The sequence below is a fragment of the Opisthocomus hoazin genome, chromosome Z (genome assembly GCF_030867145.1).
Source record: "Opisthocomus hoazin isolate bOpiHoa1 chromosome Z, bOpiHoa1.hap1, whole genome shotgun sequence".
Lineage (NCBI taxonomy): Eukaryota > Metazoa > Chordata > Aves > Opisthocomiformes > Opisthocomidae > Opisthocomus > Opisthocomus hoazin.
The window spans coordinates 45,318,525-45,345,469 of NC_134454.1; the positions used below are offsets into that span (position 1 = coordinate 45,318,525).

A 26,945-nucleotide genomic window follows, 5' to 3' on the forward strand; every position below is an offset into this window, starting at 1 on the left:
GCCCTTGTGAAGGTCGTATCGCAATTACATAAGCAGTGGGGAATTGATTGTAAGCCCAAACATTTTACGCTCGCAGTTGCGAGGCTTTTGCAAATTGGGGTCATTGACCAGCCGGTGGATATTCTCCACCCTGAGGTGTGGGATAAATGCACTAAAGCGTTAGCCGAGGAAACGATGTCCTCGGGTTGTGGGAAAAAGCTTAAGTCGTGGGGGAAAGTCGTGCAGGCCCTGCAAAAAGCTATACAAGAGCAGGAGACCTGGAAGGCGGCAAAGAACTGTTTGTTAGCTACCCCAAAATTGGGAATCGGGGCAGCTACACAGACTTCGCACCCCCCAGACAATAACGGTTCTGCTGAGCCTAAAAATCAGCAAGAGGGCGACACGTCCCCTCAACTCCCGGACCCTGATCCGCTTACGGAGGGAGAGAAACAAGCTAAATCCTTCTGGGGCGGGTTAGCCGAGGAGGCTAGGGGCACCGCGAAAGAAACAGAGTCTGATAAAGTCTGGGCCACACCACCGCCCTATGCGCCCCAAGATGGCACCGAGCACAAAGGGGAAAGGCGGGACGAAAATTCCTTTGGTGATAACAGGGAGGAAGCGCTAAAGTTATCAAGCGCACACAAAGGGGAGGCGGAGGAGAACAGGGGGGAGAGGAGCGGTAGGAGCGACCTAGAAGGGGAAAGGGGGGCGAGCGGGGGGCAGAGAGCCAACCAGAGCGTGCATTTCAAAAGGTGCGCCTGTGAGGTGGGCACCCCGCCGAGCAGAGGGCGGGGCGGGCCCGGGCAGGGGGAGGAGCGGCCCGCCCATAGGGGAGGGGGCCAGAGCTTGGCAAAAAGGTACTGGAGACCGGAAGTAACCAGTCAGTCGAGTTCCGACTCCGAATCAGACACTAGCGAGGATGAGTGGCTCGTAACTAATTTAAGTTTAGAAGAGAAGAAAACAAAGATAAATAAAGTCAAGAGCCAAAATATCCCATCCAAACTAAAGAGAAACCGCGAGGGGGAGAAATCCCTCTCACGGACTGGAGGAAAATAAAGATTACGTGCGCCGACTGGACCCCATCGGCTGCACTAGCGTTCCCGGTCCGGGTGACGGACGGGGGACAGAGGGTCCACACACCGATAAACCCTAAGGATATACAAGCGATTGTTAAGGCAATCGCAGATAAAGGCCTTAATTCTGCCATTGTCTCCGCCCTCATAGATGGTGTCTTCGGGGGAGACGATATGCTCCCGTTCGATATAAAACAAACTTGTAGATTGATCTTTGACGGGGCAGGGATGATCGTTTTTAAACAAGAATGGGAGGACATCTGTGTGAGGCAATTGGCCCAAGTAACTGGGGCAGACCATCCACTGCATGGCTCCAGCCTGCAGCGGTTAATGGGCACAGATCCCACAATGATTACTCCCCAGGCACAAGCCCAGGGCCTGCGGGCCCATGAAGTCATTACAACTACTCGTGCGGCCAGAGAAGCTATTCGCATAGCCTCTACAGTCATTGCCAAACCATCGCGATGGTCCACAATTAAGCAAAGTGAGAGTTTTACAACATTTGTGGATCGTCTCCAAGCAGCGGTCGATTCATCAGCCTTGCCTGTGGAGGCAAAAGGCCCAGTCGTAGCAGAATGTTTACGTCAGCAGTGTAATTCGACAACCAAAGAAATCTTGCGATCACTATCAGCGGGGTCGAGTATCGCAGACATGATTAAGCATGTCGCGAAGGAAGAGCATCTAACCCCGATCCAGGTGGCTGTTCGCACCATACTAGCCAGAATAAAACTAATGAAAACTGTGAGTTTTTGTTCACAGGACCGGATCATTGGACACCCCCATAACCCGCACACCCTGACGACAAAAGAAGATGACAAGTCAGCAAACGTTCTGTCCAAGCCTGGAAGTTCCTCACTACCAGAAGTTGTGTTACAAAATAGAAGGGGAATGGATATTCTTTTCTTGCGACAGGGAGGCCTCTGCGCTGCATTAGGGGAAGAGTGCTGTTTTTATGCTGATCACACCGGAGTAGTCAGAGATACCATGGCCAAACTTAGAGAAGGTCTAGAAAAAAGAAAAAGAGACAAAGAAGCCCAACAAGGATGGTTTGAATCATGGTTTAACCATTCGCCATGGTTAACCACCCTGATACCCACCTTGATAGGGCCGATCGCGATGATCGTAATGACACTAATTTTTGGACCCTGTATACTGAACAAGATCGTGTCATTCATCAAGAGTCGGCTAGAGAAAGTTAACATCATGTTCATAGAACACCAACAACTGCTTTAAAAATGTACCTACCCAGTGTTATCCTCAATCGTCCCTAAAAGTTACCTTAACTTCTACCCGTTTACTGTGCCTTATGTTTTCTATTCAAGTTTATAGCATATACTTTTTAACACTACTGTACAATATAGAATAACAATAGAATTTTTAAGATTATATTTTAGCTAATTTACAAATGCATTTGTCTAAGGTACCTTATCTTTGTAATCGTAAGATTTTAATATTTACATTTTTTAAATTGTAGTTAAGGTTAAGTAAGGTTAAGTCTGGCCAGATATTAAGTTTAAGTCTTAAGGTTAAGTATTAACACTTTTATATTTTATATTAACCTATTTAGTTAAGCATAAGGAGGGGGGAAATGTGGATAGTTAGGGCCTGGCGGTCGGAAGATGTCGTGCTGTACGGAAAGGTAGGTCCCCCCCTCCTCTCCTGATAACCAGTAGCGTTTAGCCCATGGTGTAAGCAGACGGAAGTGACGCTGTAAACCTAAGCTATATAATACTGTGCTACCCGTCAATAAACGCCATTTGCTGTCCACCATGTTGGTGTCTGCGAGCTGATGGCCCGAGCGGCCGGGGGGTAGGTCGCCGTGCCGTTCCTGAACCAGGTCGCCACGCCAACAAAGGCAACACAGTTCTTAATAAATACTATATACCTAGCTCAGCATGTGAACAAAACCCTTCCAACTCCAAATTCTGTACAGGACAAGGACACAATGACATAAAATTACTAGCAGCTCTCTAATGAGCCTGAATCAACAGCCAAAAAAGTTGATGGAAGACTCTCTATTGGTTTGTATATGAACCAGATTAAATACTTAGGTGATATATGTAAATATTTTAACCCTGAAATTGTAAAAATACAATGATGATTTCAAGCAGTACTTCTTACATGAACCTGATGTGGTAGCCAGAAACTTGCCTAGCTACAAAAACTGATACATTAAGCTTATAAATTCATACCTTTCTAATGGAGGAAGCTGTCTGAATTAAAAAAAAACTCAGTATTTTGAAGCCTGTTAATTAAAAAAAAAAAACCCAAATATCCCAGACTGTAAGGGATGACATGCGCCTTGGTTTTCAAAACAACAGAAAAATGGGTAAGTCTTCAAATAAGCAAAAAATATTACTGTATTTTATAGTGGTGACTACTTTTGAAGAAATGAAAGGTTTTGTAAGCGCTTCTAGTCTACCAGGACAAAAAAGTGGAAATAAAGCACATATTTCTACATACCATTGGCTTGGATTGGCTATAAAAAGTGATTTTAAAGAATATGTGTTGATTTACTAATCCCTATATAACCAGAAAGATACTTTTGCGTATCTGTTTAGTTCACGGCATCCAACGTTCCTCTCAAACTGCTGATGCCTACTTTAAACAAAACCGAGCTTCAAAGAAAGGTCATACAGAGAAGTGCTTTCAAGTCAACACATGCCACTTTGCTAAAAGTAAACACTTGTTAAATTGCTGTGTAACATATCATGAAAGATAGATTTCACAATGCGCTGTATTTACCAAGTCTAGAGCTTATTATGCACAGACAGAATACACATACAGCAAACAGAAAATGGCATTTTAAATTAATTTCTATCATTGTAGCACACTGAAACGTTCTGATCCTGCAAACAGCTTGGTACTTAGCGGAGAACACCTGAGGTACCAGGGAAACGAGTGGCGTGACTCCAGAAAGGTCTGGAGGCCAAAGGAAGCGCTGGCAGGATGCATGCTTCCCAGCATTGGCCATGCACCAACATTTTCGGCTCTCTGGTGAACCGCTTGTTCTGGATGGGTGGCTGGCCTGCTGAACTGGTTTTCCACGGTCTGTTGGTAGTCACAGCCTTTAATATCAGCGCTGCGTTATCAAAAAGTACTCCACCTGTGCACATGACAGTAAGAAGCGGTGCTTCCTGTGGTAACTCCTGACACTCGCTACGACAGCCAGCGGGTGAGAGGCCCCACCGAGCTCGCAGCGACACTCGCCCGGCGACGAGGGCCGACGGCCCAGGGCGCCGGCAGAGGCCTAACAGAGCCCCACGGGCGGCTAGTTTGGAAGCCATTCACCGTCTCGAGGGACCGCTGGCAGCCGCCGCCGCCGGCCACACCCCGGCGGGGAAGTAAAAGGAAGGTCCTTGGCGCCGCCTCGACCTCTAACGGCCGCGCCCGCGCGACTTCCGGCCGGCGGGAGGAGCAGTTCCGCCGAGGCGGAGCGGGCGGGGCCGGGCCGCGCGGTCACGTGGGGCCAGTGGCACCGCCCCGCCCAGGCGGAGGCGGGCGCTGCAGGCCGCCCCCAGCGCGCCCAGCAGCCGCGGCCCCTCCGGCCCGGGCACCGCGGGAGGATGGTGGGAGCGAGATGAGCCCCAAGCCGGAGCCGCGCCCGGCCCCGGCGGGAGAGGAGAAGGAGGAGAAGAAGGAGGAGGTGGCGGCGGCGGCGGCGCCGGTGCCGAGGGAGGGCGGCGGCATAATGCCGGTGAAGAGGGTCGGCCTGAGGGCGGGCGGCGGCGGCGCGGTGAGTGCGGGGCGGGGCTGGGGGGCGCTGGGACCCGCGGGGGCGCCGCCGCTGTGCCGGCCGGGCCGGGCTGAGCCGTGGGGGCCAGCGCCCGCCCCGCCCGCCGGGGGCCGGCTGCCCCCGGAGCGTCCGCCGGGTCCCGCCGCGGCCCTGGAAACTTCCTGGAACTTGGGGCGCGGCGGGGTACTGGGGTCCCGCCTCGTCTCTGCCAGCCGCGGGCGCGTCCGGTGCTGGTTCGTCCTGAGCAGAGGCGGCACCTGTGAGCTCCAGGTGTTGCCAGCGAGTTTCCTTGTGGGGTGCGTAAATCCCAGGCGCCTGGACGTGAAGCTTCGTTTGCCTTTGGAGTTCTGGGTAGTGCCTCTTGGTGAACCGAAACCGCAGAGCTGCCGTGCGGATTGAATAACTTTCTGCTCTTTCGGTTCCGCCGGTTGCCGCTCCGCGGAGCGTTACGATGTCTTCGTGCCGGTGAAAGGAGCTGGGTGGAGGGGAGCGGTCTGTGCGCTGGCCTGGAAGCGTCTCTGGAGAGGTGTGTGTCGGAGCGGGGCGGCGGCGGGTAATCGCCTCCCTGCAGAGACGCCTTCCGAGGGCAGCAGGCCTTTCCCTTTCTGCCTGCGTGCTCACAGGGTGCGTGAGAGCCAAATCCGAGACGACAGCTCCTGAGCTTTCTGCAGTAGGTGGGGACAGGTGGCTGGTTTGAGGCGGGGTGGCCCCGGCTGAGGTGGTGTGGCCCGTTCTGTTACCTTGGCGGTGAGCCCAGAGCGTCGGATGGGAGCCGGGGAACCCCGGGGGGAGCACACAGAGTGACAGAACGGATGATCCTGTCATCGACAGTTTTTGAAGGGGTACAGATACAAAACTAGGTAAAGCCTTGCCATGATAAATCTCTTTGGGCGAGTTGAAATTGTTTAAATTTTATTTGCAACCAGACTTACTAGCTGTTGATACTTTTTGAGACTGCGTTCATGTTTGAGTGTTCCTGAATAATGTGCGTAATATTAGTTTACTCGCTCAAAGCATAGCTTATGCCAAAAGTTTTAAAACAATGTGAAGTTCCTGTGAGAGAGCCAGCATCTGCTTTGTGTGTTTCCTGCCTTCCCAGACAGTAGAGATAAGCATCTCTGCTACTGGAGAGAGGACAGTTTGCTGTTTTATGTTGATGTGAAGCAAATGAACTTGTAATATCTTTAGCTGAGCATTAATAGTGTAACGTTAACATGATACCATGGCTCTCAGGAATGTAAAATAAAATAATCTTGAAAATATCTGTTTGATATCAGTAGATTCTTTGTCCCTTACTCATATCTGGTGAAGGTGTTAAGGTACTTCTAATACATGATTAACCCAGTGAAGGTGTAAAAAAATGTTTTATGGAATTCATTAGTCAGATAAGTTATTTTATGGAAGTTAGTTCCAAAGTGGCTGCTTCATGATTCTTGTAACCAGTCACTTCTGTACTGGAGTCTTTCAGTTCTCTTTTAGAAATGGTTATGTCTCCCAGAAAGCAGGTTGGACTCCCTCAAGAAGTGCAGCTGATGTCTGCTGCGTGGTACATTTGCTGTTCTAGGTTTGTGTACAGCAGCTCCCATTTAGGACTCTAGATATATGATGCAGTAACTCAATCTGAAATCAGACTAGGAAGTAACTCAAGAAGAGGCCCATTAGCTTTTTATTTAAGAAATGTAATTTTTCAGTTTTATCAGCATGGATGATGTGGTGAAAGAAATAAAGGGTGGTGTCATTGTATAGAAGAAAGCCAGATGAATTCATTTAAATATGAAGAGGGAGTAGGAAATGGACAGCACCAGTAGACAAGTTTTTAAAATAATAAGGAATTTTGATTTTTTTTTTTCATCTCTAACTTTGGGGAAGAGTAAAAGTCAAACGGAAAAAAAATCCATAATTGACAAAGGCGCTAACCTGTTTTTTTATTGATGGAAAGTTTGTTAAACTTGGAATAAGGATTAAAATAATGCTTTTGAGTACTTAAATATACTGTTTTATCAGTTTGAAAATTTAGCTTCTAAATTAAATAGTTCTTTTTTTATAAAATGACCTTGGGTTTTGCTTCCCTGGTGTTTTTTTTGGCTCGTCCCTCGTAGTTGTGACCCTAAGGTGTTTTGTGTTCCTGCAGTGCATCTCCTACAAGAGAGTAACACATGGGGCTCTGGTCTTAAGATTCTTCTGTACAGTGGTATAGCAGTAATATAATTATACTTAAATTGTCTTAAGGTCTGCTTCACAATTCTGACTGAACAGTTTGTTTTCCTGCTTTATTATTGCAGTTCTTGCACCTCCCTGTGATTCTCATGTGGCTGTCATGTTGCTAGAACTCCCTCTGCCTTGAATTTATTGAAAGAGTTTATTCAGGCTAAAATATGAGGGACTGGATCATGGCTTTAGATGGAATTGCAGAGATCTCTGATATCAGTGGGAGTGCATCCCTGGCATTTGAAAGTGGAAGCTTGCCCTGTGCGATGCTGATGAAGAAGTAAATACAGAAGCGAAATTTTGGTGAGCTGCTTCTTTGGTCTGTGAAGGATGCTTTATTATTAATTTTTGTTCTGATTCTTTTGTCACGTCAGATCGGTAGGACAAAGTGGAGAATTATGACCAAGACTGTCAGGTTGCGGAAGTCTTTCTCCCCTTACCCTTCCAGCTTGAGACTAACAAGCTTCTGGTGTTTGATTTATCTGCAATTAACTTCACACTGTTGAACGCATTGGCTTCACTGAATTGAAGAGCTAAAATATAAATGCTGAACAAATGGCTTTTTATGAATTGAGCTACCAGCTCAAAACTAATAAGGACAATAGTATGTTTAAGTAAATTCCACTGTAATTAAATCTATTTCTGTTGGCTGTGTTACCCTGAGTTCACTGAGCTTCAGAAAGTGAAGTAAATGATGCCGTGGACATTTTGTTACTGGTTATGCAATCTTGTTCCCTCTGAATTATGAACACTGGTAGTATAAAACTTAACAGGCATTCAGAATATTCATACCACGTACTTCATTTCTATGTAACCTATTGTCAGTGATACCACGCCACCCTAGGGGAGCTTTTAAGCAAAATACAGTACCGTACTGTCTAACTGAAGTGCTCTTATGGGAGAAGTCACCAAATGGGGTATCTAAGTAGAAAACACACCTATCTATCTCTTTAAGAATTAGTCAAACACTAATTTCATTTTCTTGGACACTATAAAATGCCTCAATTACTGTAGATCTGAAGACCTGTGTGTTTTTTAGAAATATAATGAAAGCATTCTGAAGGTTAAAACTGTACATGTCGGAAGTTTGCCAGCCTTTATTCAGTAAACTGTTTTACACATCAAAGTATAACTGGTATATACATAAGGTATTACAGGTTTTTACCCTTACTGCTAGCATTTTTCTTTTTAATACTTCATAAAAAATACAGCATGGTGAAGCTGAGGCAGCATGATTAGATGTTATGAGACATTACTGAAACACCTTTCAGTCCAGTAAGCTGGTTTCTTAAACTTCTTGGAGGATTTAAATTGAATTGCTAGTAGCAAACATGGTGTTCAGATTGGCAATTTGGGTATTTAGTTCTTTGCGGAGCATTACTTTCTCCCCTACAAAAATTATTTTTTCTGTTAAATCTGAATAATTGGAGATAAACAGTGTTGCCTTCTCAAGGTTGCCACTGTCACTCTGAATCTTCCCGTTGACATCAGGTTAAATTAACACTGAGTCTGAACTCTGAACCGTTACCGGAAGTGGTTAGCTGCTGTACTTAAAAGCAAATCACTCTTGCTTATATTTATGCTGAGAGGACACTTCTGCTGTCCAGAGTTTGCTGTTACTGATCCTCCAGGTTCTAGCAATCTGGAAGGCATTGTACCCAGAGAGAAGTATGCTAGGCTAGAGGAACTTGAGTAATTGTCTGTCCCATGGACAAGCACGTGAATCAACTACACAGTCTGTGCTTTTTAGAGGAATTCTCACTGTTGTACATCTTTCTACATTTTAAGAAGAAAAGTCAGCAATGGATAAATCGGCTTGTGATTTGGTGTAGCATGATATGCTGGTTATATATTATTTCTGTAAGAAGTAGTGTAATTAGACTATGCAGTACTGTCTAACGCTGAGCTTTCAGAATGTGTCAGGGCATATGGCGATTGTTCTCCTGGGTGCTCTTCCTACACTTGATGGCCTCAGCCTCAAAGACTGAACCAGAAATGGTGTTTTCATGTTTTATGCTTCTCGGAAGATTCTTCCTTCATAAGCTTGTCCAGTCTAAACTGAAACAGGAATGTGTTCCCAGCAGGAAAAATGACAAGGCAAGACATTTTAGACCCTGAGAGTAATTTGTATGAAGTGCCATGAAATTTAAACTTGCTGTCTCTGGTCCCACTTTACTTACTTTCTTGTATTTTAGTATAAGAAGGCAATGATAATTGTTTTCACACCCTTCAGGTCCCTCCCAGTTCAATAAATCCCAGTTGTATCTTTCTGCAGATGTTTTGACTGCAGCTTGGAGGAACCTATTTCAGCATTCCTCTGTATCTTTGGCAGTGTTCTTTGTCCTTCTTTGGGCCTCTTTCACTTGTTCTTCTTCAAAATAGACTATTCAACAACGTGTATTGCTTAAAGCTTCTGAACAAAACAAGCAGTCATGGGGTGAGAGAGATGTTCTTTACATAGATCTGATAAAAATTGTTAGAACATAGAAGCAGAAGGTTAGCAAGGCAGGCACATCACATGTTTATGCAGTAATATAATGATAATCCTTTTCCTAATGACGTGTATTTTCGAGTACGCTTTTGTAAACCACTGCTGAATGCTAAACTGGTATCTTCCGTGGAACTGTTTTCTCCAGGATCACATTACTAAGTAGTAGTCATCCTGCATGTAGAATTAAAATTGTTTTTTCATGTTTGCATTGGTTAAATTGATCTACATTAATTTTAATATACCATTTAATTTGCTTTACTGATTCCATCAAACTTCTGATGTTCATCATTGGCCTCCAACTTTTCTAACTTAAATTGTGTTTTGTCATCAGTGAACTTTGTCGCTTTGCTTTTCACCTTTTTTACAGCTCAGTTATGAATCCATTGAACTATATAGGCCCTAGGACAGCGCACTGGGACTCATCTGGTAACTTCCTTCTGCTGCAAAAACAGATTGTTGTTTTGTTTTTAGTCTATCCTGGTTTTTGTTTCCTGGTCTTTGAGTATGTTTACTTGAATTTTCAGAAGGCTTATTAACGTAATCTCCCTTATCCATACATGTTTCTTTGAGAACTGCGGGAGTTTTTTGAGGCACAGTTTCTCTTATACAAAGTCTACGCAGTCTTTCTAATTTTGAATGAGTTGTGGTTCTGATACCATAGACCTGTGGAGTATGATTCAGCCTAGCTTTTTGTTGAGAGAGTGCATCGAGATCTTACTGTCCAGAGACAGATCTGCTTAATGTATTTTTTTTGCAACTGAAATACACGTTTGGACAAGGTATAAGCTGAGTTTGTGATGATTTATATTCCAGTTCACAAGGGGCATCTGAAATGCCAAAGGTTATGCTGGTTTGGAAGGCCCTTCCACTTGTGGTCAGGGTATTTGTGCACAGCATACGAGGTGCCTGTCTTAGGCTGGGGTCTGTGCGCATGATTGCTTCATGTGACAAAGGCAGCCAAGGTCTTACGGGTGCTTTTTGCACTTCGCTGAATTCTTGCCCGTTCCAACAAAGGAGGCATTTATGGGGGACAGTTGGAATGAAGGTGGTTCCTAAATACTTCTGTTTAAAAATTAAAGAAATGGGCACTAGAAACAGGAGAAGAGCAAGGTAAACATGCAATAGGTGTGGAGAGCTACCTCGCTAATACTTGTGGAGGAAAGAGCATCCATAACATGGTGAGATGGATTAGTAGTGTAGTATTTCTGCTAGAATAAACTAAAATGCTTAAATAATGGTGTAGTGAAGCATACCAGGAAAAGCTTGCACTTGAAATGGTTGAATATTGGGGTGGAACTAAGAAAATAGCAGTGAAGATAAATGTGGGAAGGGAATGTGCTTTATAATTTGACATGAATTTCAAGATCTGACTGATTCATACATGAAAGCATATTTCTCAAAATGTTGTACTGATTCTATTAGTTCAGTTCTTTGTTTTCTTGAAAATCTAAGAGTTGGCGTAATGGACTGCCGGGCAGGTAGTTGTGTTAAAAGTGTAGCAGTTAATTTTTGTAGGGGGAGAATGCTTCGGTAGACCTTTTAAAAGAAAATAAGACTCTTCATACTAATGCACTTGAATAATGTTGGTTTACATACTGAAGGAGGATAGTGAGTGCTGTTTGCAAAGTCATCTCTCTACTGGAAGTAGAACAAGCAACTACCAGGCTCTCCTGAGAGATGCTACTGCCTGGTGGGAAAGAATTTCCTGGAGTAGGATGTGGGGGAAGAAAGGCCCAGTTCCTGTGATTGTCTGTTCAGATGTTCAGCTTGAATTTGATTGTTATCTGCCTCAGAGAGGGTCTGCAGGGAGATCTCTTACTCCTGATGGTAGGATCAGCTGTGAGGTCAGACCAGATTGCCTAGGGCTTTTTCAGCTGGATGTTGAAACCCTTTGAGGATGGAGAAGGTGTGTCGAGCTCTGTGGGCAGTGGGCTCTGTTGCTTCACCTTCATGAGGAGAAAAAAAATCGTGCTGTATCTATCCAATTGAGTCTTTTTCTTAGTCTGCCTAGCAGGACTATATGGCCCTCATCGGAATGTGAGAAGTTTGGAAAGGCGCTCTGGAGGACTTCAGAATTTGAACAGTGAGGGGTGGTTTTGTTCTGAAATAAGCACGCTGTTTAAGAGAAATGAACAGTTAAGCATGTTTGAAATTGGATGTTACGGTGCTTTTGCAGCCATTTGAACAGTTTTCAGTGTTAAATTACAGATTTGAGTTAACAGATAAGTAGCTGCCTCAAAGTTGTGTGAATAAATTAATACTATCAATGCAAGCTTTTCTCTAAAGATCTGGGACTGGCTATAAAATTGTATCTTGCTGTGGAGTATTTTAGGGTGAATTGTACTAGCTCTCCTTCAAAATGTCTAAGATATGATGTTTGTACTGATACTATGTTGCAATTTTTTCCACTGTTGTATGAGCAATTCCTTGCCAGCTGGATTTATGAACTTGACATGTTCTCATGAGTTTATTAATGTTCAACAGCTGTGTTCTGCTTTTAAAAAAAGAAGTTTGTATCACATCATAGTAGTTCTCCCTGTTGTCTTCAAATTAACTTTTGAGTTTATTCTGCCTCCAATAAAGGCAGAAGAAAAAATGTTTTTTAGAATTGGGTATTGGTGAAAAGAAGCATAGAAGGAGCAGAAGTGTTAAATCGGAGAAACAGTAGGTATTTTGTCAGAACTTCTAGGACTTCAGGTTCTAAAATGATGGCTTTAAACTTTTATTGTTAAACGTTTGAGATTGCATAATGTTTTGCTGATTATTGATGATGCAAATATAATAGCTTGACTAGCAGCTGAATTTGAAAGAAACAGTAACATTCATACATAGTTTCTCAGCCCACATACTGGGCTGTCATATGAAGAAGATCGGTGTGGATAGAAAATAATCCCATAACAGATTTTAAGACTTCCCTGCAGACACTTACTTTTTAAAATTAGCGCTTTAAAATTTGGGAATGGGGGATAATGAAAGTAACTTCTATGTTTACTGTATCTGGGCTATTTCTGAAATGCCATTTAAATCTTTTTAACCGTAAAGAATTCAGTAGGTTGTCCCTGCATCGTCTAGTTCAAGAAGCCTAAAGCTGTTTGTGCTTCACGTTTATAACCATTTTTTGCATGTGTGTCGCAATTTTATTCTTTATGTAAATTGCGTGGAGTTGCATTCTGTTGCAGAGTATTTTCGCAATATAGAAATGAGCCACGCTCATTACTTCTGGGGTAGCTTCATCTTAAAAGCAAGCGTGAAGTGTTTGTAGAAAATTTTTTTATTTTGAGATGAGTAAAGAGTTTTGGTGCTTTTTTTATGAGTGGTCCAGGCTGTGTACATGATCAGTCATAAGCAGTTTTCTTTTCTTGAAAATAACTTGATGCTTGATTAATGGTGAAAGCTTTTGTGATAAGAGTTTTTATGACCTACAGACAAGATGGACATCCAGAAGTAACTATTTGCGTTGGTCCACTTGGCATTGTCAGTGAATTTTCCTATTTGCGTGATTTTAGTTTCCTGATACAGCCATTTGTGCAAGTGTTCTTGAATTAATTTAGTCATTTAGGGCTCTGTGGAGAAAACCGATCATCTACAGTCTGTGTGGATCGTAGATCAGTAGCCATCAGTATATCTGATGTGGAATGCTTGACTTCATTTTGACAGGTGCATGTTCGTTTCAGGATTTACATTCTGCTTGTCCAGGGTATGTCTTGAATTCAGAAGGCACAGAGATTTCTGGTATTGTAGTAGTTCAGTGCAGCTATCTGTAAGATGTGTGATACTGCGAAAAATAATTTGCCAGCTATTTTAATCTCCAAGAAATACTCATTGAGGCTTAGTACAGCAGAAATACTTGTCTTTCACAGAAGGTTTTAAAGGACTTCTGAGGAAAAAACACGCATGTCTTTTTTGGGTGTGTATGTACATCATCTTTCTGGTAAGCCACGTAAATCCAGATCAAATTTGCATGTAAAATGAACATTATTAAAAAGCCAAGCACTCCAAAACTTCATTTTCAGTGGCATTAGAACTGTTCCTTGAATGCAAACCAAAGGTTTATGGTCCGACTTTATGCTTAGTGCTATGGAGGCAGGAGGGAGGTGAAGTAGAGGCAGGAGAAAGGCTGGGGAGCCCCTTACCTGCTCTCTGCTATAAAATTTGCCTTTTCCAGGAGAAGCCGCTGTGGAAGGGTTCTTCACACTTCAGTGTAATCTGTGTTAAGTGCTAGTCTGACTGACATACGTCTTGGCAAAAAAATACTCTTAAAATTGTTATACTGTTACATTAAGTAGAAGTACTTGCAGACTGCTTGTACGAGGAAGAGTTTTTCCTCCCATGATCTTTGGAAACTTTGCTATTTAGGTATTAAAAATGGCACAGTAACCTATGGAGAAATGTGAATAATGCTTGAAAGTTGTCGGCCTCCCAGAGATAATCTTTGATCTATGATATTATCATACTGTTTCCCAGTAGAAAGAGAACTGTTTTCTTCAAATCCTCAAGCTTTGAAGCAAGTTGTGATGTAGAAAGTAATTTGGATCTTACTAACTAGAAAAAAATGCCATCGGGGTTGCTTTTAGTTTGCTGCTACAGGTTTTGATAAACTCTGTTAAATTTAAGAATTGTTAGAGATCTGGGCACTTAGACTGTTCAGGCAGTAGGGATTTCTTTAAAAATCTTTGCTACAGGTGGTTAGCTTAAGTGGATCTTGTAATGCAAGTGTTTTCTAAACCTATAGCTCCTGCTAATCTGGATGATAGGTACTGAGCAGGGGGGAAACACCAAGTGCATCTCTGTGTTTGTCATAGGCTGTCGACTTGCTTTGGGTTCAGTGGGAGACCGTGTTTCATGTTCTCCCTATAATCCTTCTGCCGAATACAGAGTCTGGTTGATACTCATCACTAGATGGTGTCCCTTCAACTGAATCCTGCATTTCTAGATTGCGCAATGTGCAAGAGACGTGTCCTTTTATATTTTGGGTAAATTTCAGGTAAGTATGGGAGTACCAGATGAGAGTGCTGTACTGCTCCTTTCTAAGAACTGCCAATGCTGTAGGAGTGTAGTGGCTTTCAATTGGCCAGAAACACTGCAAAACAATCTTCTGCAGGACAAGTGTTAGGGGAAAGAGGATGAAGTAATTTTAGAACCCAAAGACTTTGTAAAATAGTTACTATGGCAAGGGGCACATAGAAATAAATGAAAGCAGCAGTTCTGATTGAATCTGCTTTACCCAAGGGTTCTGCCTGGTTCGCCTAAACAAAAAGATTTCGGATCTCTAGTCTGGGATTCAGTCCTTGGATCTTGAATGGCAGCGGTTTCACAGCATCATGAGCCGTTCCATGGTTGGCTAATTCTTCGTGGGATTACTTGACCAGTAGAATAGCTCCTGGATCTCTAGTCTGCGGGCACACACAAACATGAAATCATTCAGTCACCAGTCAACAGAAAGCAGTTGTACAGGTGGCATAAACTGTCCCTTTGTTTGCTCATACTTCGTCAGTTTCAAATACAAAAATTGGTGCTCTTCTGACTATGTATATTGTCACAGTTTTGTTGTAGCAGTGATGTGATCTTCATAAAGCGGATCTGTTTTGTTGTCACTTGTGGAGGTAGCAGGGAGAGTTACGCCATTGGTCGTACTGCTCTGGAAGGGCTGTGAATAGTGCTCAAGGGAGAGGAAACCTAAAGGTACACTGGAGGTGAGAGCAGTATAGGACAATGTCAGGAATGGGGCAAAATAGTTCAGTCAACAAGAGTTTGAGGGAGCAAACTTTCTCAAGTTTGCTGGAGATCTTTAGTCATTTTGTAGTAACTTTTCTCTACCATTCTTTGGCTTATTGTTCCCAAGGGCTTGGTAGTGGGTCATCCTGATAGCTGGTTATGCTCGAAATAGGTTTGTAAGAGATCTTTGTACGTGTAATGAAGTGGATGTGTACAATCACTGCATATGTTTTTCTTTTTTAGCAACATGGCATTGGTCGGCCAAGCGTATACCATGCAGTGGTGGTTATATTTCTAGAATTCTTTGCCTGGGGGCTCTTGACAACTCCGATGCTAGTGGTGAGTATCAGTGATCTGATGTTGTTGTGGCAGTAATGACAAAAGTTAATTTGCCAGTTCCTAGTGATTAGGGTTTTAATTTGTTTTAGCCTTCCGGATTAACTGAATTCCAGGAGTATTAACATTCAACACTGTGCAATAGTAGTATACTACAACTGAGATCTAGACTGCTGAAAGACTAAAAGAGTGAAAAATAAACTGGCAAAATGCTGTACTACTCTTCGGCTTTAATTGCCTTTTAGAGTAATGTCAGTTTAGTGTGTTGATGAAACTGTCTATGGAAGTTCTGGCTTTTTTTTAAGACTTCCTAATTAAATTCATCTTCCAGTCATCACAATTGAGTAAGTTACGCATTCCATAGTAGACATTGTATGCTGTTGTGAGCTGGCTGTTTGGCCAGCGTGTGACTTGGAAGTCTTTTGTGTAAGAAACGGATTTTATAAGTATTCAGTCTGTTCTGGAATGTAGCTATTTTCCGGATGAATAGATAATTTGAGTGTTTGGTAATAGGATATGAAGCCTTTCATCTGAAGGCATGGGCTGCTGTTTGATTTAAATAATTTTAAATCTGGTTTGGTACGTCATACCTTTCTGTCTTGTAATGTACTTGTGGTAACTCACCCTGGGCTGCTGATCAGCCAACGGTACCAGAAGACATGTAGACCTTTCTTATGAGCAAGGTTCAGCCTCTGAACTACCAGATGCCCAGTTTTGCTCAAGCAGGTTTATCTGGTAGGAGGAATAGAAATGAAAATGTCTAGATGTTGTCTACCTGGACTTCAGCAAGGCTTTCGACACAGTCTCCCATGATATCCTCCTAGGGAAGCTGAGGAAGTGTGGGCTGGATGAGTGGTCGGTGAAGTGGATTGAGAACTGGCTGAATGGGAGAACTCAGAGGGTTGTCATCAGCGGCTCTGAGTCTAGTTGGAGGCTGGTAACTAGTGGTGTCCCCCAGGGGTGAGTACTGGGCCCAGTCTTGTTTAACTTCTTCATCAACGAGCTGGATGAAGAGTTAGAATGTACCCTCAGGAAGTTTGCTGATGACACCAAACTGGGAGGTGTGGTAGACACACCGGAAGGCTGTGCTGCCATTCAGCGTGACCTGGATAGGCTGGAAAGCTGGGCAGAGAGGAACCTGATGAGGTTCAACAAAGCCAAATGCAGGATCCTGCACCTGGGGAGGAACAACCCCTTGCACCAGTACAGGCTTGGGGTGGACCTGCTGGAGAGCAGCTCTGTGGAGAGGGACGTGGGTGTCCTGGTGGACGACAGGTTAACCATGAGCCAGCAGTGTGCCCTGGCTGCCAAGAAAGCCAATGGGATCCTGGGGTGCATCAAGAAGAGTGTGGCCAGCAGGACGAGGGAGGTTCTCCTTCCCCTCTACACTGCCCTGGTGAGGCCTCATCTGGAGTACTGTGTCCAGTTCTGGGCTCCCCAGTTCAAGAAATATGAAGAGCTACTGGAGAGAGTCCAGCGGAGGGCTACAAGGATGGTGAGGGGACTGGAGCATCTCCCCTACGAGGAGAGGCTGAGGGAGCTGGGCTTGTTCAGCCTGAAGAAGAGAAGGCTGCGAGGGGACCTAATAAATGCTTATAAATATCTGAAGGGTGGGTGTGAGGAGGATGGGGCCAAGCTCTTTTCAGTGGTGCCCAGTGACAGGACAAGGGGCAATGGGCACAAACTGAGGCACAGGAAGTTCTGTCTGAACATGAGGAAGAACTTCTTCCCTCTGAGGGTGACGGAGCACTGGAACGGGCTGCCCAGGGAGATTGTGGAGTCTCCTTCTCTGGAGATATTCAAGACCCGCCTGGACAAGGTCCTGTGCAGCCTGCTGTAGGTGACCCTGCTTTAGCAGGAGGGTTGGACTAGATGACCCACAGAGGTCCCTTCCAACCCCTACTATTCTGTGATTCTGTGATTCTGTGGCCTGTTGATCAAAGCTCGTGATCACTCAAATTTTGTGTGGTGGTGGTGTGATTCTCTGGGTCCTTGCCAACATTCAATCAGATTAAAATGTTGCATTGTGTATTACGAAAATGGTTTGTGTTCTGTGATGGCTGATACTTAAATTTAATTTTTTAGTTTATTTTTTCACTTCTTTTGACAGCTGTCAGCAAAGCTGTAGTGTTTGTTAAATAACACTACGCTTAGAGAACAAAAAGATTTAAAATGTTTGTAAAGCACACAAGGGCTATTGTGCTTACAGACTGCCCAAAGCTATGCTCATTACTCTTCTTTAGGGACTTGTAAGCTAATATTAGTGAATCACCAGAAGCAATATTAATCACTTTATGGCATATTCTGTCTTCAGTATCATCCTTTTTTTGAATACGTAAATATTTCTATTGGTAGAACTTCAGTAAGGCAATTCCCTCTACCAGTTTATCCAATTGCATTTCTCATGTCCATGAAGTAACGGAAATTAATCTCAAAAGCTTGAACCAATATCAGCAGTGGTTGCATCCCAGGAAAAATACTGGGAAACACTTTAATGAAAGGTAATTAGATTTATGTCTGTGAGCTTCCTGCTTGCCCTTTTTTGTTTTTAATTTGGGAGACATCTGCTTTCTAGATTTCTAATTGGAACCTTGGCTTTTATTTCTCTATTCATATCATGCGATCAGTGGTCAAACAGGTGCAAAATTGTTTTAAATATCTAAACAGAAGATGAGATCAAAAGGGAAAAGGGTTGTAAATAAGTAGAATTATCTGACCAGTAGTTAACATGGGAACAAGTACCTTTACTAAACCTGTGATTTGAGTATCTCAGTCATCCTTGAAAAATGATGCTGATATTTTTCAGTGACACAAAATACTGTGTTTCCTCAGGCTAGTGGCTTTCTCAATATGCATATAAATAATTTTAGTAGTTGTTGGCACTTATTTATAGGTAAAAAAAAGCAAATGAATTTGAAATATGTGTGCATACACGCTTTGATGATTGCAATAACTTTTCTAATCAACACAGTAGCACCTGTGAGGCCTTTTAATTCTCTTGCATATTTACGGTAAATCTGTTTAGTATAGATTAACATGCTTGCCCTTGAATTAAATCTGCTGGTAAAGCACCTTAGATAAATTCATGGCTATACTTAAAGCATACGTGAAACATTCAGAACTGTTGGTAGTATTTAGAAGCAAATACTTGCTCATCAGCAGTGTTTCTAACTGAATGACTACAGAATACCTGCAATTCATTCAGAAATTGTTTGCACACTGCCTTTTGGGGCAGATGTAAATATAGCGCTGTTTCTTTCTTGACAGACTAAGTTAGCTCAATCTCATTTTCACTCCTGATTAGTAACAACGATTAAGTCAACCTTTTGAAGGAACTACCTACCTCAAAAATTCTGTGATTTGTACCACATGTAGACGCTTTTTGCTTACGTGATCCCCTGTCTAAGCATAGTACCCCAAACCAAAATCAAGCTATCTCTGCAGTACAGTGCGGTCTGTGCCAACAGGGGAATTTATGCCAATAAATTGATAGTAAATCTTGTCAATATTTTCTCATGAGGACAAATAAGAGTATAATTCTGGGATAAGACGCTTTTTGAACAAATCCCAGTAAAGCTATCTTGTTTTACAAATCAAATTTAAGCTTTGCATCAGCTTTCTACTGTCTCTCCTGATTCAAGTAATGCTTTTTTTGCCCCATCAGGTCTTACATGAAACGTTTTCCCATCACACATTTTTAATGAATGGTCTTATTCAAGGTGTTAAGGTAAGATTTTTTTTTTTTGAAAGCTCTGACCTATATATTCTGTGTGTTCTGTACTGTAATTTCTCTCCTGCATTGACCATAAGAACATGCAAAACATTGAGAATGTAATAAATTCTTAAACTATTTTTTCATTTTAATGGTTGTGTTCTTGGGCGCTGTTCAAGATTTACTGCTAAATGGTAGCATCTTGAAACAAGTGGAATGTATCTCAGAAGTTTAAATTCCTCTCACTTGAATAGGTACCAGTTGTAGCTGTTGTAATCTTGTTAAGGATCCTTCTGAGAATGGAGCTAGGTTTTTAATGTCTGCTTCCTAATGTTAGATGATTTATATCAAATGCAGATTAATACAGCTATGATGATATCATTGAGATAAAAATGAAGTACTTAAACACTGTGATTTTGTCCAAGATGTGGTATAAAAGCTAATTTTTAGCAGGGTTGTTTATTTCCCACCCTCCCCATCTCCCCCGGTCTTTTTTTTGTCAGTTTTTGAGCCTTCTGTGATGGTCAAGATATTCAGGGCACGTTAATAGCTGACTTGTACCACTGCGTTCACACAGTGATCATGCTGGATTGTTCCCACAAAAAAAGCTTGCAAAATTTCTCTAGCATTAACTAAAACTCAAAAGTCTCTTCTTTGCTAACAGGCTTACTGAAAGGCTTCAAAGCACTTAGCTTTTGTATTCTGTAACAAATCTAAGGTGTTATTTTTAGCTATGAGAATGTGACATCTTTAGGATGGACTTGCTGTCTTGATATCTTTCATGGTTGAGTGGCAGGACTAGACATGTACCAGGGATGTTGGGATGTCTCAAACTGAAAGAGGAAGTTAACTTCTCATTATTCTCTTAGAAAAACAAAGTTCGTTTTCCTCTTTGTGTTTTCTTTCAACTCTGTTTGTTCACAGTACAGTGTAACTAGGAGTGAAAAGTAGTGCATGAAGGGTTCCTCATGTTTTCTACAGAGCACACCTGTAGAAAAGTGCATTAATATCATGGTCTAAATGTATGTATTGCTCTAACAGGTGTAATAAACTGGGGAGCATAGACCAGAGTGAGTTTAGAGTTCAGTGGTTTTTTTTGAATGCTGTTTATGAAACATCAAAAGTTTTTTGGGTGACAGTTAGCAAGATCTGTTAGTTCATACTCTACTGAAATCTCACTCCAAGGAGCAAAAACATTAATTATAACTAAGGCATCTAACTTTCTTAGGATCCGATGGTCTGGCTTTATAGCTTTTGCTCTCAATTTATGTACTCAAATCATTGGAATAAGAGTTGTATATTGGGATTTGGCAAAATAGTGATTTAGTACAGTAGGCTGTACACTTATGTTAAACTTGAAGCTGATTATATTTGAATACCAGAGGTTAGCTTAAGTTAGCTTCAGTAGACATCCAGTGTATTGAGGTACTTATGGAACCATGTATTTACTTATGTTTGGGCTTACGTCAGAGTTGGATTGATGAGAGAACAATATACTAATTAGGAGAAAGATGCATCTGTTCTGGAGGTTTTGCAGTTAACAAGCCTGTGAAAGGCTTTGTTTATTTAAATTCTTCTGTATAATACAGAACAGGTTTGAGGCCTAGATTCTAGGACTTTATGAAATGCTGAAAAATCTAGTGTTTGATTCTCAGTCAGTTTTTTCATTGACAACTTTACCTGTAAACTTGACTTTTGCCGCTAGAGTATCATTATGGTGTTCCACTGTCTCAAGTTGTCAAGCTTGCTCAAATGGTCCTCATAGTTCTTGCAATGTATAAATGTCCTGTACATGATAAAGGTGTAGTAAAAAGCAGTAAGTGTTCTGTTTAATTTGTTTCGGAGAACAGTTAAGTTACTGAGAACTCTCCCTTAGGACAGTCCAAATTAGAGGGGAATTTGGGTTCGGGATCTAACACTAAGTCTTGTGATAGAGACTAAGATGATGTGCTCTGTGAAACTAGATTGTAGATTTTGGAGATTTTTATGAAGCTTTTGCGGTCTGTGGTGCTTCTCTATTGAATCAAATTGATCTTGAAAAAATGTATGCCTTTTTTTTAATGCACTCAGGATTAATAGGTTTGAAACGTAAAACATCAGAGTCACAGAGGAGTAGAATGTAGAAAAATTGTGTATAATTTCAGTTATCTACAATTTTGTATTTAATTTCAACTCAAATTGCGATTTTAGTCCTCTTTTATATTGTGGTTAAAGTGAAACTTGGAAATGTAAATGTAGACATACTATTTTTCTTCTGTTGCAGGGTTTTTTGTCTTTTCTCAGCGCTCCATTAATAGGTGCTCTATCAGATGCATGGGGAAGAAAATCTTTTCTTCTTCTTACAGTTTTCTTCACCTGCGCTCCAATTCCATTAATGAGAATAAATCCATGGTAAGTGGTACAGACCGCAGTAGCAAGCTTTCAGTCAGAATAGTTTGGGGAAATGGGGGACAGACAGTGAGACAAGAGGAAAGCCACTTTTTTAAAAAAATATAATTGCATTATTCTGGAGCTTTTCTGTTGAAGAGGTGTTAAAACTGTGTATCTTAAAATTAGAAATTATGGAATGTGATTTAGTTGCTGTATTCACACAAGTGTAACAATAATTGAAAAGGTTTGATAGGCCTGTCTAACTCAGTGTTAAGCTCAGCTGTTATTTTTTTTCCCCTTGAGGACTGACAATGCTGTAATAAACCATTTTAGAGCTAAAGGAACCTTAGAATTCATTGGTCACCAAAAGTATAACTGCTGCAAATGGGATATTTTAACTCTTTGATTAGGCAACTTTGAAGTCTTCACCGAGTGGAATTGACTTGGTTTCAGTTTCATTTACATTTGTTGTGAAACTTGAGAGGATTACAGAAGAACTCTGTGTACACTGAGTGCATTCAGACTCCAGCATCCGAAGCATTATATACGATAGTTTATTCCTTAACTGCTTGAGAAACTGACTTCTAAGGTAGTTCCTTTGTCATAGCTTGAACTTGCTTCAGCTTGGAGAGTGTAAAAATGTATAGGTACCGTGTCCTGAAGGGGCCACTTCTTCTTTTAGGCTGAGGTAAACTGTAGAATGTAAAAATTAAAATCTGTTTTCCAGTGTTTAAATGAGGCCACACCATCATTTGTCTCCAGTAAAGCTCTATGTTAGTTCTTGAGGAACACTTCTCAAAATACAAACTTACTTGATGAGTAAAAGAAAAGCAAAAGGTCTTAGCTTAAACTTTCTAATTGTTGCTTTTAAATCATTAGGTGGTACTTCGCTATGATTTCGGTATCTGGAATCTTTTCTGTTACCTTTTCTGTAATATTTGCCTATGTAGCTGATGTAACACAAGAACATGAAAGAATTACAGCCTATGGACTGGTAAGATATGCTAAACTTGAAAGAAAGGTCAGATTATGACCTTTGTATTGAACTTGTGTTTTGATGCACAGGCTGCTTTCTGTTTAATATAGAAAGAAATATAGTAGAAAGGAATAGATAGAGAAAGGAATGAACCATTCATCAAGGCACTGCTTTGAAGTTTGGGAAATCTAATTTAGACTTTACTGATGCACAGACTGTGAAGGAGCAGAAGAAGAATTTGACAACTTCACCTGCATAGAGAGCACATGTAACAAAACATGTTTTAAGTTTCACAGGCAGAAGAAGAAATGTTGTTAAAGACAGTGCTAGTGATTTTAATACTCGCTCTGGCAATGTCTTTCCATCACCTGTAAACTGCAGTTTTAGTTTATGTGATTTCTTTTTAATATAGAATGTCTTTTTTCTATAGTCAAAAGAGGCAGGAAGGGCAAAAATGTATAATGTAGTATTTTTAGTAGATTAGTCATGAACTTTCTTAATTAGCAAGAGAAGAGGAAAACAGTTCAGTTAGTATGAACTAGCCTTTCCAGTAATAATACAATTCCTGCCTAGTTTGTTTTCTTGAATATCTGTATTGGTTTAGGTTTTAGAGGCTCATTGGTAGATGCCTTTAGCCTCTGAACATCATTTATCCCTTCATCCTTGGTGCATCTGTTTTCACTGTACGGATATTCATGGACTTGATTTTTGGTTGACTGTGCTCTACTTTGAGCTGTTAAGGTTTTCCTTTATTTTTAGCTTTAGGGACATATGATTCCTCAGCTGTTGATTTAACAGTTAAGAAAATAAAGAGCTTGGTTCACTTAAAGCAACCGTGTGTGTATTGTTGTAGCAGAGCATGAAACAGGTTAAATGTTCTGGAATTCCAACTTTATTCCTCCTGCCAATGAAGAGGGCCACAAGTATATTTGGAGCATAAATTTGCCTACCTTCAAACAATTTGTTGTTAACAAATAGCTTGATCTAAGGTTCTGTAAAGAGATAGATGTAAGTGCAAGTGTTTTGATTAAGGTCTGTATCTCTAGTCAGTTTGCTTGTTGTACCTGTTCCTTAGGATTTTTTTTCTGGCTTGGTAAAAAGCTAAATTTCCACCTTGTGTTCTTACTTATTCTAGAAGATAGTTGTGCAGACTGGGGACTGGAAAAGAATAGTAATTAGAAAACCCAAACAAATTAGTTTTATTGTAACATTTTCTGATGATTTTTACAGTGAAATTTAACTACAGCACTCTATTTTCGATCTTGTTCTGCTGTATGTGAATGTAGTGAGGGATCTGTTAGCTGCATGTCACTACAACTTAGTATGAAGCAATACAGTTATTGTTGAAGCTGTTGTCATAGCTAGTGATCTACCACTGGATAGCACAGCAAACTAGGAAATATTTATTTAAAATGCAAACTGTTAACAAAGGCATTATGTATTACTCAATGCTGAGGCTTAGGCTCACCTAGGCAGGCGTTTAAATGTGCTGACAACTTTTTCAGTGAAATCTCATGAAATTCATAACGGGAAAACAAAAATCATTTTAATGTATTTTAACATAAGAGCTGTTTTCCTTTAAGCCAAACTCACTCTTTGGCTGCAAATCCCGTCTCGTATGGTGGGCTGTGGAGGAGAGATTGGAGAAACTTTGTATGGACCTGTATTTAGTGTCATAAGTGATTTTTTTTTTTTTTTTTTTTTAGCTTAAATTTTGACAGGTGTTCTTTTAAAACCACGTTTCTTGGGACGGGTGGTGGTGTTGAGCAAATTACTTCATGTTTCTGCAGTGGCAGAATAACCACTTTGACAAGTTTGTAAACTGTTCTTGTACATAGGTATCTGCCACCTTTGCAGCAAGTTTGGTAACTAGTCCTGCCATTGGAGCATACCTGTCGGCCAGCTACGGAGATAACCTTGTTGTACTAGTGGCCACATTGGTGGCTGTTGTGGACATCTGCTTCGTTCTGCTAGCGGTACCAGAATCTCTGCCAGAAAAAATGAGACCTGCTTCATGGGGAGCTTCTATATCATGGGAACAAGCAGACCCTTTTGCAGTAAGATGCACTTCAATAAGTAATTAACAGATAGTTGAGGATTAATTAAGAATAATAATTAATGACATGTTGTAAGATTGAGAGGTGTTTAATCTTATTGGTACTATTCACTACATCATAATCTCTGTTCTCTGCTCTTGCACAAAAAGGTCTAGCTACATCTAAAAACCAAAACCAAACCGAACTTTGTGGATTAAATGATTCTTGAACTGGAAACAATGTTTGCTGTGAAATCCAAAGGGAAAATGCTTTCCTTTTCTAACTTAGTTAGTCTATTTTATTGTAAGAGAAGTAGTGAATTCTTACACTACTACAGACCTCCAAACCTGATACTGCAGGACTTTTCCATATTCATTTTATTCTTTGTGGTTTTAGTTGGCAATATCACTCCCCACTCTTGAATTCCACTTCTGGTTATATCTGATTTGTTTTTAACATAAAATAGATCTACAAAGCTTGAATTTTCTGCAAGCATGTATAGGAAGAGTTACAACATATCGTGCAGTCTTTCTAGTAATGTCTTCACTTATTCACATTTACGCAGCTGATTTGTCTCACATCTTGATATCTTAAGAGAGGAAAGAGTGATTGTTCTTAATGAGATCTTGTCCTGCTGGGAACTGGTTGTGAATGTTGAGAGATGAGTGACGTGCTTGAAAGACTGCAGTTAGAGTTTTCCACAATTTGTGTTACTCAAAATGATTCATATTATGGATGGACAAGTGTAAGAAACGTACAAGGGAAAATACTCTCATAATTTGGGAAAAGAAACAGTTGTGGTGAGGCTATATTATTTGCTAGCGTCTTTTAGAACAGATTATTATGCAGATCAGTTAGAAGATGTTACGTATTTCCCTGAATATTATGCAATACTGTTTTCAGTGAATGCTTGTAATTTGGCACTGAACAGTAGCTTCAGAAATCGCAGAAATTTTTCAGAAGAATCAAATACCACAAACCTTATGTAATAGGGTGGTTTCTAACTTAATGTTCAGCTTAACTGTTTCCACGTATGATTTTTTTTTTTGACTTCTCTTTGTGGATAAAAATAGATTTTTAAAAAGTGAATCCACCTCCTGCTTTCTTTATGCTTTCATTAAATTTTGTATAAATGTTCCAATACTTGTTTCTTTGCTTCACAGTCTCTGAAGAAGGTTAGAAAGGATTCTACAGTTCTCCCGATCTGCATTACAGTGTTTCTCTCCTATCTGCCTGAGGCTGGCCAGTATTCTAGTTTTTTTCTTTACTTGCGACAGGTAAATGTTAGTGTCTTCACATCTTAGTGAGGATATTTAAATAAGTATTCCCTAAGACCTGTTCCTTGTTGAAGACTTTGCTCAGAAAACTCTTTTCTGGCAAAATACGGCTTTAAAAAATAAAGGCGGGGTACTTTACTAAGCCGAGAACTGAGTAACATTTGACTCCTGATGCATAAACCCTGCCATAGCTTAAAGTATGTGTTCATAAACTTAAGCAGACCTTTGTTCCCATTCAGTGCAGCAGTTTGTAGGTCTGTGGGAGGGGGTAGAGAACTTCAGTTTCCGGATATATGACTTCCTCTGTCTCCTTTTTTTAAGACAGTGTGGTTTTTTTTTTTTTTTTTTTTGTTCCCCTTGTGTGGATTTCTTGGCAAGCAGTTGAATTAAGGATTATTCTTGGAAGTGGACACTTCCTATATGGATTTAAATTATAACTAGGGATCAGTGCTTTCTTTGCAGAAGCTATCTCTTTGCTAGTGATTGTCCTGGATGGTGTTTGGCATTTGTTTTACACATTTTCTGCTTCTCTTCAGGTTATAGGTTTTGGATCTGCTAGCATTGCGGCATTTATAGCTGTGGTAGGCATTTTGTCTATAATAGCTCAGGTGAGATTTACTCTTTTTTAGTGTTTTATTAAACAGTACATAATGAATGTCGAGGCACGCTCTCTGACTGTTAAGCTTGTCTATAAACTTTATACATGCTTTAAAATGCCAGTGTATCTTGTGTTTACTAAAGGTTATATTCATATATAGTCTGTGTAAATCACAGAATCACAGAATGGTAGGGGTTGGAATGTCTTGCTTTAAATCTGCTTTTCTTAGAAATACGGGACCTGGGCATCAGAAAATGAAACTAAAATCTGCTAAGCTTGGATCAGTAAATTTACTGGAATCCTGGCTTTAAACAATTAAAATGGTGTAGGAAATTGGTTACTTACTGCAAGGCCTTCTGAAAGGGAAATATTACTTCCTGTAAGCGAGTCATGCTACTTACACCTATCCAGTTGGCTTGTGTTATCAAACTTGTGTAT

At 41.1% G+C, this 26,945-nt stretch overlaps 1 protein-coding gene across 1 annotated transcript in view; it reads left to right on the forward strand.

Annotated features, from left to right (window-relative positions):
* Positions 1–4,544: 4,544 nt before the first annotated feature.
* SLC71A2 (solute carrier family 71 member 2) overlaps positions 4,545–26,945 on the forward strand; it is a 32,925-nt gene continuing 10,524 nt past the window's right edge. Inside the window, exons 1-8 of the mRNA XM_075410850.1 lie at positions 4,545–4,788; positions 15,446–15,541; positions 19,203–19,265; positions 21,514–21,641; positions 22,500–22,614; positions 24,435–24,653; positions 25,796–25,909; positions 26,446–26,517. Coding sequence (XP_075266965.1) covers positions 4,633–4,788; positions 15,446–15,541; positions 19,203–19,265; positions 21,514–21,641; positions 22,500–22,614; positions 24,435–24,653; positions 25,796–25,909; positions 26,446–26,517 — 963 coding nt within the window. The 5' untranslated portion in view covers positions 4,545–4,632. The remainder of the gene's footprint in view (positions 4,789–15,445; positions 15,542–19,202; positions 19,266–21,513; positions 21,642–22,499; positions 22,615–24,434; positions 24,654–25,795; positions 25,910–26,445; positions 26,518–26,945) is intronic.